Here is a 17,547-nt window from a genome sequence, read left to right on the forward strand (position 1 = left end):
GACCGACCCATTAAACCTGTTCAGTTCCTCAGCCATTTCCTCATGTCCCATTATTAAATCTCCCCTCTCATCCTCTAAAGGACCAATATTTACCTTAGCCACTCTTTTTTGTTTTATATATTTGTAGAAACTTTTACTATCTGTTTTTATATTCTGAGAAAGTTTACTCTCATAATCTATCTTACTCTTCTTTACAGCTTTTTTAGTAGCTTTCTATTGCCCACTAAAGGTTTCCCAGTCCTCTAGTCTCCCACTAACCTTTGCCACTTTGTATGCTTTTTCATTCAATTTGATACTCTCCCTTATTTCCTTAGATATCCACGGTTGATTTTCCCTCTTTCTACCGTCCTTCCTTTTTGTTGGTATGAACCTTTGCTGAGCACTGTGAAAAATCGCTTGGAAGGTTCTCCACTGTTCCTCAACTGTTTCACCTTAAAGTCTTTGCTCCCAGTCTACCTTAACTAGCTCTTCTCTCATCCCATTATAATCTCCTTTGTTTAAGCACAAAACACTAGTGTTTGATTTTACCTTCTCACCCTCCATCTGTATTTTAAATTCCACCATATTGTGATCGCTCGTTCCGAGAGGATTCCTAACTATGAGATCATTAATCAATCCTGTCTCATTACACAGGACCAGATCTAGGACCACTTGTTGCCTCGTAGGTTCCATTACATACTGTTCTAGGAAATTATCGCGGATACATTCTATAAACTCCTCCTCAAGGCTGCCTTGACCGACCTGGTTAAACCAATCGACATGTAGATTAAAATCCCCCATGATAACTGCTGTACCATTTCTACATGCATCAGTTATTTCTTTGTTTATTGCCTGCCCCACCATAATGTTACTATTTGGTGGCCTATAGACTACTCCTATCAGTTGACTTTTTCACCATGAACCTGGCTGCTGCTGCCTTCCCTTGGTGAGCCATCTCCCTCAATAGTATCCAAAGCGGTATATCTGTTTTGCAGGGAGATGACCACAGGGGACACCTGCACTGCCTTCCTACTCTTGCTCTGTCTTTTGGTCACCCATTTTCTATCTCCCTCAGTAACTTTCACCTGCGGTGTGACCAACTCGCTAAACATGCTACCACGACGTCCTCAGCATCGCGGATGCTCCAAAGTGAGTCCATCCGCAGCTCCAGAGCCATCAAGCGGTCTAACAGGAGCTGCAACTGGACACACTTCTTGCACGTGAAGGAGCCAGGGACAGTGGATGTGTCCCTGAGCTCTCGCATCGCACACGAGGAGCATGACACAGGTCTGGGATCTCCTGCCGTCTTAAACCTTCGGTTAACTTATACAACTACAATTCCCCCCCAAAAATGAAGAAAAAATAAATAAATATACCAATGAAAAGAAAAAGAAAAACTACTTACCAGTCACTTACCAGGGTTAAAAAGCACCTCCTCCGTACCCAGCTTCGAATTCCCACCTCGCTTCAAATTCCCAAACTCACTCTTTGCTGTGTCTCACTCTGGCTCACTGGGAGAACTCACTGGGAGTGAGTTACAAGTTACTCTTTTAAATTGGCCGGAGTTGAATCCCCCCCACCTGCTTTTAGATCAAAATAGATCATGGTGACTGACACGTAACTGCCAACCAGTTATGTGAGTGGGTGGGGCAGCCCTTGTTAACCTTCACTGCACAATTCTAGATTAATTTAAATTCCTGACATTTAAAATGGAACAGTCTTATCGATTGAATTCAATTTAATTCAATTCCCACCTAGCTTCAAATTCCCAAACTCACTCTTTGCTGTGTCTCACTCTGGCTGTGTCTTCTCTGGCTCACTGGGAGAACTCACCCTCAATGACACAGTGAACCAGCTGTTTTTTTTTAACGCCAATTAACAATGGTTTCATGGTTATCATTAGGCTTTTAGTTCCAGAGATATATTGGCTTCAATTTCCACCATCTGCTGTGGTGGGATTCGAACCTGGATCCCCAGAATATTATCCTGGGTCTCTGGATCACCAGTGACAGTACCACTATGCCACCATCTGGGAGCAACCACAAGGAACAAACCAACCCTATACCCCAGCAGTGTGGTGTTGTACTGGCAATGCAATGGGACTGGAGCAGTGCTGTGGCAGGTAGCATGTGAATATTGCACTTACCTCAAAGTCACAAACTAAATGAGGTCTCCCCGCTGCGCACCACCATTTTGCAACTGTGAGTCAGACAGGTGTGATTTCCCACTGGTATGACCCAAGATTAGAAGGCGCCATCTAATTCCGCCAAGCAGCATATTTAATTTGTGAGATGGCAGTGAATGAAAATGGTGTTCACGTCACTGTCAGCATGGTACATGACCCACCAGCAACTTATCATTAAAGAGTTGTAGGGAAAATTACAAACTGCTTTCACTCTGACAGGAATCTGACTTTGGCCTCTTTCCAGATTCTGATTCCATCCGCCATGAAACCCACAACAGGCATGGTGGGAAAATTCCACCCACGGACACAAACATGTCCACACACCTGTACATGTACACACATAAACAGACTTAGTCTGCTGTAAGTTATCAACAGTTTCCAAGACTGTGGTTACTTGGGTTACAATGAAATATGCTCAGATGCAATTTTGTGTAATCTGCCAAGGTAACCTTCCACATTACAATAATTGAGGTATTGTATTTAATGTTAATTCCGGTTAAATAATCATAGTATAGAATAAGCCTTCATATTGGAGACCGAAAGAAGTGTGAAAATAATAATATTTATTAGTGTCACAAGGAGGCTTACATTAACACTGCAATGAAGCTACTGTGAAAATTCCCTACTGGCCACACTCTGGCACCTGTACACAGAGGGAGAATTCAGAATGTCCAATTCACCTAACAGGCACGTCTTTCAGGACATCTGGGAGGAAACCGGAGCACCAGGAGGAAATTCACGCAGACACAAAGAGAACGTGCAGACGCCGCGCAGACAGTGATCCAAGCCGGGAACCGAAGTAGGTCCCAGGCGCTGTGAAGTAACAGTGCTAACCACTGTGCTACCAGGCCGCCTAATCCTGCTAACAATACAATTTAAAAAAAATAAATCAGCAAAAAGAGTCGGCTTCCGGTTGCGGCTATGCCTAGGTAGGCTGCACGTTCGGCAGCTCCTGCTGGGAACGGACTTTTGGGCTCTTCAGAGGGGCCCTAATGGCAATTATTCGACGGCTCCCAGTGTGGGAAGGTGACAGCAAGGTTCCCCCGACATTATATGGATTGGACCAGGAGTGGAGCGGTTAAAAAAGTGATCCTGGTGCAGCGGAAAGTGCGAGGGAGGAAAAGCAAGATGGCGGCGGGTGGAGACCAAGCAGCATGGGCGCAGTGGTCGCAGGAGCAGCAGGAATTCCTTAAACGCTGCTTTGCGGAGCTGAAGACAGAAATGCTGGCGCCAATGAAGGCGGTGATTGAGAAGCTGGTGGAGATCCAGAAGGCCCAAGGGGCGGCGATCCAGGGGGTGCGGCAAAAAGCCTCGGAGAATGAGGACGAGATCTTCGGCATGGCGAAGAAGGTGGAGGTGCACGAGGCGCTGCACAAGAGGTGGCAGGAAAAATGTGAGGACCTGGAGAATAGGTCGAGGAGAAAGAATCTTCGGATTCTGGGTCTCCCTGAAGGAGTGGAAGGGCCCAATGCCGGGGCATATATGAGCACGATGCTCAATTCACTGATGGGCGCGGGAGCTTTCCCGAGGACCCTGGAGCTGGATGGGGCTCATCGGGTCCTGGCAAGGAGGCCCAAAGCCAACAAGCCGCCTGGGGCTGTAGTGGTGAGGTTCCACCGCTTTATGGACAGAGAGTGTGTCCTGAGATGGGTCAAAAAAGAACGGAGCAGCAGGTGATAGAACACGGAGATCCGTATTTACCAGGACTGGAGTGCGGAGGTGGCTAAGAAGAGAGCTGGTTTTAACCGGGCTAAGGCGGTTCTCCATCGGAAGGGGGTGAAGTTCGGGATGCTGCAGCCAGCGTGATTGTGGTCACGTTCCAAGATCGGCACCACTATTTTGAAACGCCTGATGAGGCATGGAACTTTATCCAGGCTGAAAAGTTGGACTCGACTCAAACTGAGGGTTTGTCGTGGGGGGGATGTTTACTGCGTTTACTGCGTTTGGGGAATGTTCTTTTTATTTCGGTACTGGATGGGGATGGGTGAATGGATTTGATGTGGGGGCTGTGGGAGAGTGTGGGCATTGGTGTTGGAGGGGCAGGGCCCCACGGAGGAAGAGGGGGGGGTGGAGGCCCGGGGATGGGGAGTTGGGGTAAGGCCGCAAAAAGGATCTGCGCCAGTGGGCGGGGCCGGCTCATGAAAGCGCGGGCTTTTTCTCGCGCTAGGGAAGGATGGGGATGGGGGCGAGGCCAGGGGGAAGGGCAGTGCTGGAGAGGAGCGCACACTGACTGCCAAGGGAGTCACACTGGGAGGTCGATGGAATGGCGGGAAAGGCCGGGGTCAACATGAGTCAGCTGACTTACGGGAGTGTCATGGGGGGAGCAAAATGGCTAGATGAGGATCTAGCGGGGGAGAGGGGGGGGGAACTGGGTTGCTGCTGCATTGGCCAAAGGGGAGCTGGAAGAAGCAGAGGTGGTCGGGGCGCGGGTCTGCCTCCTGGGGGACTGGAGGGTGCGGGAGGCGCGGGCATGTGGCTGGCCTAGAAAAGGAGATGGCTAGTCGGCAGGGGGTGGGGGGGTTGAGTAGCCCCCTTATCCGGCTGATAACTTGGAATGTGAGGGGCCTGAACGGGCCGGTCAAGAGGGCCCGGGTGTTTGCGCACTTAAAGGGACTTAAGGCAGACGTGGTTATGCTCCAGGAGACACATTTGAAGGTGGCAGATCAGTTTAAGCTGAGAAAGGGATGGGTAGGGCAGGTCTTTCATTCAGGGCTGTATGCGAAGAACAGAGGGCTTGCAATACTGGTGGGGAAGCGGGTGTCGTTCGAGGCACTGAATATTGTAGCGGATAATGGAGGTCGATATGTGATGGCGAGTGGTAGGTTGCAGGGGGTGCGGGTGGTACTGATGAACGTATATGCCCTGAATTGGGATGATGCTGGATTTATGAAACGCATGTTGGGTCGGATTCCGGATCTGGAGGTAGGAAGCTTGATAATGGGGGGGGGGGGGGACTTTAACATGGAGCTGGACCCAGCACTGGACCGTCCTAGGTCCAGGACGGGTAAGAGGCCGGCTGCGGCCAAGGTGCTCAGGGGGTTTATGGACCAGATGGGGGGAGTGGATCCATGGAGGTTTGTCAGGCTGCTGTCCAGGGAATTTTCCTTCTTTTCCCACGTCCATAGAGCCTACTCCCGGATAGATTTTTTCATTTTGAGTAGGGCGCTAATCCCGAAAGTGGAGGGAACGGAATACTCGGCCATAGCCATCTCGGACCACGCCCCGCATTGGGTGGAGCTGGAGTTGGGGAGGAGAGGGACCAGCACCCGCTGTGGCGCCTTGATGTGGGACTGTTGGCAGATGAGGGGGTGTGCGGGTGGGTGCGGGGGTGCATTGAAAGATACTTGGAGGCCAATGACAACGGGGAGGTGCAGGTGGGGGTAGTCTGGGAGGTGTTGAAGGCAGTGGTCAGGGGAGAGCTAATCTCCATTTGGGCCCACAGGGAGAAGAGAGAGAGGAGGGAGAGGGAGCGGTTGGTGGGGGAGATTTTAAGGGTGGACAGGAGTTATGCAGAGGCCCCCGAGGAGGGGCTACTTAGGGAGCGACGGAACCTCCAGATGGAATTCGACCTGATGACCACGGGGAAAGCAGAGGCACAGTGGAGGAAAGCGCAAGGGGCGGTTTATGAGTATGGGGAGAAGGCGAGTCGGATGCTGGCACATCAGCTTCATATGAGGGAGGCAGCGAGGGAGATTGGTGGAGTTAGGGATAGAGGGGGGAATACGGTGCGGAGTGCGGTGAGAATAAACGAGGTATTTAGGGACTTCTATGGGAATCTGTACAGGTCTGAGCCCCCAGCGGGGAGGAGGGGATGCGACGATTCCTAGATCAGCTGAGGTTCCCGAGGGTGGAGGAGGAGCAGGTGGCTGGTTTGGGGGCGCCGATTGGGCTGGAGGAGCTGGTTAAAGGATTGGGGAGCATGTAGGCGGGGAAGGCCGCGGGGCCGGATGGGTTCCCGGTTGAATTTTATAGGAAATACGTGGACCTGCTGGGCCCGTTGCTAGTGAGGACTTTTAATAAGGCGAGGGAGGAGGGGACCTTGTTCCCGACAATGTCCAGGGCGCTGATTTCTTTGATCTTGAAGCGGGACAAGGATCCATTGCACTGTGGGTCGTATAGACCGATCTCGCTCCTCAATGTTGACGCTAAGTTGCTGGCGAAGGTGCTGGCTACGAGAATTGAGGACTGTGTCCCGGGGGTGATTCATGAGGACCAGACGGGATTCGTGAAGGGTAGGCAGCTAAATACAAATGTGCGAAGGCTCCTCAATGTGATTATGATGCCCTCAGTGGAGGGGGAAGCGGAGGTAGTGGAGCTATGGACGCGGAGAAGGCCTTTGATCGGGTGGAGTGGGAGTATCTTTGGGAAGTGTTGCGGAGGTTTGGGTTCGGGGAGGGGTTCATCAGTTGGGTCAGACTGCTATGTAGAGCCCCGGTGGTGAGTGTGGCTACGAATCGGCGGAGGTCGAAGTACTTTCGGCTGTACTGGGGGACGAGGCAGGGGTGCCCCTTAGCCCCCTTGTTGTTTGCACTGGCAATTGAGCCGCTGGACATGGCATTGAGGGAGTCCAGGAAATGGAGGGGATTGGTTCGGGGGGGAGAGGAACACCGGGTGTCGTTGTATGCCGATGACCTTTTGTTGTATGTTGTGGATCCAGTGGAGGGGATGGTGGAGGTCATGTGGATCCTTAGGGAGTTTGGGGACTTTTAAGGGTATCAACTCAACGTAGGGAAGAGTGAGCTCTTTGTGATGCACTCAGGGGACCAGGGAAGGGGGATGAAATGAAATGAAATGAAAATCGATTATTGTCACAAGTAGGCTTCAAATGAAGTTACTGTGAAAAGCCCCTAGTCGCCACATTCCGGCACCTGTTCGGGGAGGCTGGTACGGGAATAGACGAGTTACCACTGAAGAGGGCGGAAAGGAGCTTTCGGTACCTGGGGATCCAAGTAGCTAGGAGTTGGGGGGCCCTGCACAAGCTTAATTTGACGCGGTTGGTGGAACAGATGGAGGAGGATTTTAAAAGATGGGGTATGCTGCCACTGGCGGGTAGGGTGCAGTCGGTAAAAATGACAGTCCTTGCGAGGTTTCTCTTTGTGTTCCAGTGCCTTCCCATTTTGATCCCCAAGGCCTTTTTCAAACGGGTCAGCGGGAGCATCATGGGATTTGTGAAGGCGAATAAGACCCCGAGGGTGAAGAGGGTGTTTCTGGAGCGTAGCAGGGACAGATGGGGGCTCGCGCTGCCGAATCTGTATGGCTATTATTGGGCATACAATGTGGCGATGATCCGTAAGTGGGTAATGGAGGGAGAGGGGGTGGCGTGGAAGAGGTTAGAGATGGCGTCCTGTGTGGGCACGAGTCTGAGGGCGTTGGGGGGGGGGGAGGGAGGGAGGGAGTAGGGGTTTCTCTTGGGGTGGTGTTTGGATTAAGGTGGGGGGGGGTTCCCTATTTGTGCTTTTTACTGTTATATAGGGGGAAATCCAATGTATAATTTCTACTTGTTGTGTTCTTGTTGCTATCTTTTTGTTGGGGGGGGGGTTTTGTTGAAAATTTGTTGAAAAACTTGAATAAATATATTTTTTTTAAATAAAATAAATCAGCAAAGAAGATTATGGCTTGAATTCTCAACGTGATCTGGAAGGGGATATGAAATCTGCCTCCTTCTGCAATCAGCTCCCAACCTCGATTCCTTGCTGGCCGGTGCTGCTGCTGGGAGGGTGGGGGGCAGAGGGGGGAGGGCAGGCTCCGGGATAAATGAGAGTGCGAGCAGGGGGTTTAACATTTTCTAGGGAGCAGGGCATCACGGTAGCATTGTGGATAGCACAATTGCTTCACAGCTCCAGGGTCCCAGGTACAATTTCGGCTTGGGTCACTGTCTGTGTGGAGTCTCCACATCCTCCCCGTGTGTGCGTGGGTTTCCTCCGGGTGCTCCGGTTTCCTCCCACAGCCCAAAGATGTGCAGGTTAGGTGGATTGGCCATGATAAATTGCCCTTAGTGTCCAAAATTGCCCTTAGTGTTGGGTGGGGTTACTGGGTTATGGGGATAGGGTGGAGGTGTTGACCTGGGTAGGGTGCTCTTTCCAAGAGCCGGTGCAGACTCGATGGGCTGAATGGCCTCCTTCTGCACTGTAAATTCTATGATAATCTATGAAACAGGTATTCCGAAGCCTCGGCGAGCTGCATTGACATTCTGTGTGTTGTACTGCATCAGGAAGGCATTTTGATGTTAATGTCCACATTATGGCATCTGGACTTGCAGCCCATGTCAGTCTGCCACCTCCCCCACCCCGGTTTTCAGTGCATTGACTGCAGTTCGTCTGGTGGCAGTGAGTGCCCGACGAGAGATTGTGCTGCCGCAAGATGAGGAGAGGAGGCCATCTCACCTCACCCAGAAGGCCTGGGCAGAGGTGGAAGACCCGATGAGTGGACATGATGTTGCTCATCGGACATGGATCCAGTGCAGGAAAAGGTTCAACGGCCTTCCGCATCTGCTGGAGTGAGTACTTGGTCCATTTGGAGTTATGGATTGGTGTAATTGTGGGATGGCAGGACTTGTTGGTGCTCACGAGTGTGAAATGCAGAATGTAAAATGGTACATCACACCATGCCTTGAAAGACTAAATAATTAGGCCGCATGGATGGCATGAATGTAAGGGTGAGTTGGGGCAATGTGATAGGCATCTGAGCCTGGTCTGTAGGGGAAGGCTGCTATGTTCTGGTATGTGGGAAGGGGGGTGGGGAGAGAGAGATGGGGGGACTCGTGAAAGCATTTTTGTCCGTACAAGAGTACAGGGGTCATAACGAGCAGGAGGGGGGATGAACAGGTGGTGAAGGAAGCATTGAGTGATGTGTGAGCATGGAGCCAGGTCCAATGGTCACAGAGAGGCCTGGGTCTCAAAGAAAGATGAGTGCAGTGGACAGTGAAGAGACTACAGGAGGGTGTAAGAGATGTAGGGCAGTGTTTGTTAGACTGAGATGTGAAAACTAATTGTCCCCATTGCTCATCCATTCAGAGCACCTTTCTGAGGCCTATGTCCATTGTGAGAAGCAACCAGAGTGTACGCACTGTGACTTCATTACAATGCTCATGACTGACATTTTCTCTGCCTCCGTCAGATGCACCATCCTCATGATGTTAGATGAACCTCATGGACCCTCCCTTGACCCCCGATGAGGAGCTGATACTCAATGCACCTGCAGCACATCCTCCCTCCCCTCTGCACCAAGAACTAGCACAGATAAAGACACATCAGGGGGTATAAGTGACACACATCAAATGGTATTGCACACTAGTGAAGGCACAACACATTTGCTTGAGATGCTGCTGGAGGTAGAAAGTCCACAGAACATCGGAGGTCGGATGATTGCCGGAGACCAGGACAATGCTGAGACTGAGGCAGAAGGCGAGCCTCTGGAGTTATCCATCAGGCAACAGATGCTGGATGCTCAGGGGGCTGCACGGGAATATCTGGCAGAGGTCCCTGAGGACCAGGTGCCATGGTCTCTGTCTTGAAGACGTCCATGATACTGTTTTGAGCCGGAGCTCTGAATGCACAGCCTCCTCCACAGAGAGAATCATGGCTCTCATAAAGGGCAGCTCGAGGAACTCAATCAGAGGTTGTTTGGGGTTGCGTTTAGACCTGCAAACCCACACACTGCCAGTGACCTCAGCAGATCAATGCCAATGTGAGAGATGGATGAGGTTCCTAGTAACTCTGCCAGCTGCCTGTTCATAGATGATGAGCAGGGAGGTTCAACCAACCTTGTGTTGGCAGGTGAGTTGGAGCTCACATCTGTGGACTCATCCTCGGGTGTTAAAAATTAAAATCAGTGGTAGCGCACAAGTCAGTATAGCCCCTATGTGGTGAGGGACATGCCCGGCTATTGCTCTTGGCACTGCCCACCTGTGGTGGGGGGTGGGGTACACCTATGCTTGCGGGGCCGGGTTGGGAGGGGGGGCGGTGGTCCTCAGTATCCATGGTGGGGTGGGGGAGGAGTTTATTTCCTGTACAAATCGGAGCACCATTTAAAGATGGTGCCCTGATCTCCATGGTGCCGGCCTTGCCTGAGTACTGAGTGCCAGAGAATCTGGAGAGAAAACTCAGCCATGCAGCTGGAGAGCTATTTGCTGGCTTTCATTCTGACACTGACACTTTTTGGGAAGATTTCACCCCATTACTTTATTCCTTGTTGTTTACTGTGTCTCTGAGTTTTGCATAATCTGTAAACTTTGAAATTATAGTCTGTGCGTCTAACTCCAAGATACCAGTAATATGCAGGGAACACCACTTTAAACTCCCAATCAGTCTGAAAGACAACCATTACTCTTTTCCTTAGCCAATTTAATCTGTGCTGCCTCTATGCATTTAAATCCATGCGTTTTAATTTTGTTAACAAGTCTATTTGGCACTTTGTCAAATGTCTTTTGAAAGTCCACATACATAATACAAATCTCTCCAAAATGGTGAAAGTAATAGTGAATGGTTGTCTTTCAGGTTGATTGGGAGTTTAAAATGGTGTTCCCTCAGTTTTAAGACCACTATATAATACTGGTGTCCTAGAATTGGGTACACAGAGCTACATGAAAGAACACAATCGAGTTAACTAAACACTTTTCCTTTAATAAATTTGTGCTTCATTTCATTTATTTGTCGATACTTTCCCAAATGTTAATCAATTCTGGCCTAGATTATTGCCTCTGAAAGTTCCACCACTGCTGTCATTAAGCAGACTGGTCTGTATTGTTAGGTTTATCCCTCACTGCTTTTTTTTTCAAATAGGTCTGTAAAATTTGCACACATCATGCTCCAAATTACTCACACTATCCCAAATGCTATCTTCTGAAAGATCAAGACACCCTTCCATCATCAGTAAATATAATACAACAGAAGATTGGCAAAAGATGGCCTGTTTTAGACTGTATTTTGAGATTCCAAAGTTATTCTCTTCTGGTTTCTAATAGTGAAGTATGACTTTCACAGAAAAGAATGATAACATCATTATGTTGTAAGTTTGCATAATGATGAATAGGGGAAAATATATACCATGTGGCAACAAGGTCACTTTTAAGTAAGTAATTAAAGTGCATTTACAGATTATGCAAAACTCAGAGACGTAGTAAACAACAAGGAATAAAGTAATGGGGTGCAGTAAAATATTTCCTTAATGGTAATGTTTTGAATATGATATTCAGAAATTATAACAAATAGAAAACCCACATAGTTTATATTCAGTCGAGCGTACAGACATTATGAAAGCTATAATGCAACTTCCTTAGCCTTCAAGATAAACCATTTACTGTCCAAATTATTCTGAATTTGTCACATTTCTTCACCCAGCTATTGTGACCTTGTGGTTGGTGATGGTTGTGGTACTTCAACCAACTGAGCACAAGAGTTCACAGTGGCTTCAGAAATATGCTGTTCTTCAAGAACTTTGTGATTCCCTTACTACTCATTTTAGGACTGCAGAATAGGGATTTGTGCTCATCTCAATCACCAAACAGTATGCTTCTCTAATGATGACTTAAAGTCAATTATATTTGTCCTTCATCGTGACACCTCCGAGCTCCCTATTTATTCAGATAAGAGCACAAATTGCAAAAGGAATGATGGTGCTAAACAAATACCATCTTGGTTTAACATGATTTTAACTTCTGGGTTAATGTATATCTTATGACTCAAGCCCAGCCATCAAGAATGCAATCTCTCTTTGAAACTAGCAATAGATACTGATCTACAATTAATTAGTGTTTAGCATATGGCTTCATCATTCATCCTTGAAGTGAAAGTTAGATATGCCAAATATCAATGAGCTCTGAATACTATACTAGGCATTTATAGCAGACAAAGAGCAGTGATTAAACCCAAGCGTGGATTCAAATATAATCTCATTTCACGTGTTGCCTTTATACGCGTGAAAACCGAGAGGCGACTGACAAAAACGTGATAAAAAAAACCCGAAGTGCACTCCTCGGAATTATTGGGAATAAACATGTTGAAATGATTAAGTGAACCCACTTTGTCGCCTTCTTCCACATCGCAGATCTTCTCTCCCGTGGCAGGGTTACAGGTTGCGAATTTCTTGCCGCTGCTGGAGCTGTGCCACTCGTTATTTATAAAGATCTACAATAAACCAACAAACAGCTAAATGTGGGCAACGATTCAAAACAACACCGCCGAAAAAAAACAGCTATCGCCAAACCCCACTGCACAGCTCGCTTACTATTTTCCTTTTGCCACTTGAGTGCAGCCCTGGTTTTCCGTACATGGGGAGGGGGCAGAAACACCAATCTGTGGATCCTCTGAGTACTTACAGGTTGGCCTGCTTTTCCACTTCATGCTGCACTTGATAGAGCGGCACATGGGTCAAAGACTCCTTAGATTCATTTTTTTCGCCCAGACGCTCCAAAACATGTTTTGTTGTTGTTGTTGTTTTAAGTCGTCATCGTTTGGGAACATGTTTTGTCTTAGTTATCAAGAGAACCTTTAATCTTCCAGTTTACTGCACCGGTGAGATGAGGGGTTTGCTGCCGCTGCCCCGCTCTGCAGCTCCGGCTGACTGCAGTCCCTCAGCTTTCCCGCACAGGAAAGCGACCACTTATTGTTGTTTCAATAATAACACTGCGCTGATATTCACCTCAGTGATAACTACTGTTTTACCATCGTCTATCCCGCTATGACACAAACTACACGTCCTAAGCCCGGCAATGGTTCTGTTTTTTGGTCATGTTCGCATTCCACGTCCCGAGCAGAGTTTCTGGTTTCAGGTTTGAAACGATGTTACAACACGAAATAACAGATTGTGGGGGAGGGGGGGGGGGGGGGGCGGTGAAAGTCGGGCAAAGTTGTCAGTGTTCAGATTTAAATGAAAAGCACTCACCTTGGTGTGTTTGATTTCCACCTCGGGAACTGGCACGGGCACATTGCAGGGAGCTGGAGCAGGACTTCCCTGGTCTGCACTCATGTTGTGCTTGTTTGCTTGCGTTCCTGGAATTGGCACAGTTCAAGTTCAGGCACCACAACGCTTCCTTTCCTTCCAAAATAATAACTTGCCAACAAAACAACACCAAGAAAACAAGTTTGAAGCACTCTCTTGCTCTTTTTGTCAGCCACAAGGTGTTGAAACAGAGTTAATAAACACCGCTCTCATTCTGAGAACCGATTGGCTGAGAACACGGTACAGTACATTGGCACGTCCAAAGGGCAAATCCCTACCTCTCAGTAACAGCATATAGAATAACCCAAGTCACGGCACATTGAAAACCATCTGTGATCATTACAATAATTCCTAACAAGTTGAGTATATCGCGTGATGGTTAAGTAGAAGACAGCCAAAGTCACGGAAGCATAGCACATAAGCAATCTTGAAAGATCTGGGCTAAGAATTAATAGGTAGTTAAAAAGTTCATAACTTTATTTGCCCAATACATTGAGCTATGATACAGTTTCGATTCTTTATAATTAACAGATCAACGCATATTTATGGAACTGGGATCATTCAGAATGCTATCCCTCTAACCTTCATAGGGAACTTAGTGTCAATTCTTTAATTTCTTACTAAGTCGCCAAAATTGAGCAACTCATGATATTTGTACATCTGTCAGATTTTGTTTCTTCTCACATTTGCACTGAGACCAATGAAAGCTCATTGCAAGTATGAGTACTTTTACTTGATAACCATTCATGAGGTTTTTGGCTGTGCCAATTGATGGAACTACTGAATCTCCCTTCCTTGTGTTTGAACTCTTCCACTTTGCCACAGCTCCTATATATAGCCTTGTTACTTTGCCATAAAACGTAATTGTTAGAACTTGCATTTACTTGACTTTCATCACCTCAGGATGTCCATAAACACTTCAGAGTCAATCAAAATGTTTAAGTGTCGTAACTGTTGTAATGCAAGAAGCATTTTTGTACACAACTACCTCCCACAGTAATGTGAAAATAATCAAATAATCTGCTTGTTTAGGCATGTTGGTTCAAGGACAACTACTGACCATAACACCAGGGAGAACTTCCCTGCTCTTCTTCAAGGTGGTGTCATTGTATTGATTACATTTACCTGAGAGGACAAAGTTCAGGATTAACTTCTCATCTGAAACACAGAACCTCTGAATGTTAGCCTGTAGGTTTTGTGCTCAAGACTCCAACTGAACCTAAAACCTTCTGACCCAGAAACTAGAGTGTAACCACTGAACCACAGCTGGCATACGGTCATGACACACAGAATCTATTCAAGGATGCATTTACATAATAACTTAATTGTCATTTTACCCTTCATGGCAAAACTAAGTCTGGAGTATAAATCTGGATTCAGGTTCACACTTGACCCAGAGATAGTGGGAGATTCTTAAAGGAGGTAATTTTACAAAGTTTGACACTGAATGAAGTATACCACTGGTGGGTGTCCACTCAGAATTTAAAATATCCAGGTTTATTGGACCTTATGGGGATCTTTTTGTAAATCTACCTGGAGTTAATTTAAACATGCATTATCTGGATACTAGCATAATTGAGCAATTCCACATGATTAAGCATTTTAACAAATGTGATTGCTTATGTTTATTTTATACTTGGGTTAAACAAAAGAACTAAGTAACATAGAAATGTTGAGTTCAGGCCACATTTTCAGTATGACCTTCACAACCAACCTACTTTGTAACTTTGTTATGATGCCATGAAATCATTGCCAGTAATGGGATACATTACATATTCCCATTTTGCCTCCGGGCATTGAAGCGAATTGCTTTGAAGAGGCCATATTTGCCTCCTAGCTCCATTTAGACCCATTCCACACAAACGCACTTCCTTGCTCCACACAGTTTCCCTATAGTCTATGAACCTTCTGAATTTCCCTAAATGAAAATGAATTAAACAGTGCATTTGAAATTTATGCCTTTTTATGAAAAACAGTTGGACATTTCTCCACGTAAAAGTGCTTTTATAAATGAAAAGTACCATGAAATGTGGTTCTGCAGTGCCAAGTTATTTGGTGCGTCTACAAGTGCTATTTTGGCTCATAAATGCACTTCTACAATTACAACAAGAACCATTAGAAATCAAACAATCAATCTGTGCATGTGTGTACATAGCTGGGGTTTGCCTCACCAGATGCCATTTTGGTGAAGGCATTAGTGAGCACAGAGAGAGAGTCCAGTGGAAGTATGCAGAGTAAGCAGATTGTGATACCAATCCGTATGTAACACTGATTTGACAACGGTGCCGCCAATTTGGAGCTTAGCATTGCAGCTAATACAACTGAGCATGCTTTGAACAGCAAGCTCGACACCCTATCAGTGCTTTTTAAAGGGACCATCAGTTACTTTAAGGTTGGTAGCTGTTTGATTTCTAATGGTTCTTGCTGTGATTGTAGAAGTGCATATGGTTTCTAGAGTTGCTTAAAGTTGCTCAAGTCTGCAGGAATGGTGCATGAATCAGTTGTTGCCAGACATTGGTGCAGTCCTGTGGATTACAACATGAGCAGGACACGTTGCTGGAAGAGAGAAGCAGGAATGGGAGAAAGGTTTCTTGCAGGGAGCAATTTTCTGACCCAAAGTTCGGAAAGGAACAGTGTGTCAGATGTTTCTACTTCACAAAGGACATCATCCTCACTGAAATTTCTCACCCACTGCAGCTGGAACTGCAGTCACAAAACAAGGTGAACTAGCATTGACAATAACTGTGAAGGTGACAGTAACTTTACAAAGGACACAGACCCAAAAAGTTAACTCTGTTTCTCTCTCCACAGACACTGCCTAATCTGCTGAGCATGTTGTGTTTCTATGTCCAGCATCCACAGTATTCTGCTTTACAATATATGGCCCCTTCCAGGGTGGAGCAACATGACCGAGTTTGCCGTCCACAGTTGCACAAAGCTAGTCACTGCAGCTCTGCATTCCAAAAGGGTTGAATACTTTTCTCTTGTCAGAGTGGAGCGAGCACATGTTTTTTTTGAGGCTTGTAGAAATGCTCAAGGTGCCATTGATTAGACCCATGCAGTTTCACAAGTTCTAAATGCCAACTCTGAGGTGAGCTGTTGGATTCCACTTTCTGGTGTGCATCTCAATGCACTGTATCATGCAGACAGACATCCGGGAAACAATCATTATGCCTTTATTCTGAGGAAGTCCAATGTACCATCTGCCTTTGGTCATGACAAGTCAGAGGATGTCTGCTGGGCAATGGGGACTATCAATTGCTTGACAATATGGTCCATCACTCCAGAGTATATTCCATGTTACAATCTCCATAGAGATTGATATCTTTTAAAGAAATTAAATCTTCCAGTTACTAGCTGAAAGAACAACACAGCAATATTTCAAGTTTTAAACTGTTACATATTTTTAAAAGCACATTGGCTAAGCACTATTTTCTTTTGTAGGCAACTTATACTTTATACTTATCACACATCACATTCCCCATTACTTATTACAGTCTTTATAACAAGCAGGCTGCAGTTCCTTTCAACCTCCAATGGATTCCCATGGCCCCATTTTGCTGAGTAGTAATGTTGAATGATAATTTCTAGGTGTTTTCCGTAGTTTTCAGAGAGTTTCTTAATTATATCATTAGCACCAAAGCCTTTTCCAATGATTCTTCTTTCCTCTGCAATGCTAGGACAAATCTCCTGGAATCTCTATAAGGGGACAGGAGATAGCTGTAACCTGATCTGAAAAATGATTTATTTGTTCTCTTCTCCATAACAACATGAAAACACATTCACTTGAGGGCAGCATGGTAGCTCAGTGGGTAGCACTCTTGCTTCACAGTGCCAGGGTCCCAGGTTCAATTCCAGGCTTGGGTCACTGTCTGTGCGGAATCTGCACATTCTCCCTGTGTCTGCATGGGTTTCCTCTGGGTTTTTTGGTTTCCTCCCACAAGCCACGAAAGACGTGCTGTTAGCTGAATTGGACATTCTGAATTCTCCATCTGTGTACCCAAACAGGGACCGGAATGTGGCGACTAGGAGCTTTTCACAGTACCTTCATTGCAGTATTAATGTAAGCCTACTTGTGACAATAAAGATAATTATTATTTGAACTCAGGTGGAAATATGAATTATCTGTGACCCCCCCCCCTCTCATTTTAGAAGTAAATGGAAAATTTACAGCACAATTATTTACAATGGTGTACTTTCAACACCTTTCTGGGACTTTGAGAAACTCAGTGTCTACCCATTATAAATTTAGAGACTGCTGCCATTATCTCCAAGTGTAAATACCATATGCTTCTCAATAAAACAACCTAAGCCTTCCTTTGATCTCTACCAATAAAATCACCCAGGTTTACTGTCAGGCAGACTTTAGAACAGGCCACATGACCCCATTAATTTACTTTAAATTTGAAGGTACTGTGCCAAAACATAATTACCTCATAAATGTA

The 17,547-nt window shown here is 46.5% G+C and overlaps 1 protein-coding gene across 2 annotated transcripts in view; it reads right to left on the reverse strand.

Moving 5' to 3' along the window:
- The window catches only part of LOC140429503 (aldehyde dehydrogenase 1A1-like), a 259,226-nt gene extending 245,894 nt beyond the window's left edge, over positions 1-13,332 (reverse strand). The window contains exons 1-2 of one of the 2 annotated variants that reach the window (XM_072516585.1): positions 13,046-13,332; positions 12,184-12,288 (exon numbers count right to left, since the gene is read on the reverse strand). In XM_072516585.1, the coding sequence (XP_072372686.1) occupies positions 12,184-12,288; positions 13,046-13,129 (189 nt within the window). In that variant the 5' untranslated portion in view covers positions 13,130-13,332. The remainder of the gene's footprint in view (positions 1-12,183; positions 12,289-13,045) is intronic. The other variant, XM_072516586.1, reaches the window with a different exon arrangement.
- Between the last annotated feature and the right edge of the window lie 4,215 nt (positions 13,333-17,547).

Source organism: Scyliorhinus torazame, chromosome 9 (genome assembly GCF_047496885.1).
Source record: "Scyliorhinus torazame isolate Kashiwa2021f chromosome 9, sScyTor2.1, whole genome shotgun sequence".
In the NCBI taxonomy this organism is placed as follows: domain Eukaryota; kingdom Metazoa; phylum Chordata; class Chondrichthyes; order Carcharhiniformes; family Scyliorhinidae; genus Scyliorhinus; species Scyliorhinus torazame.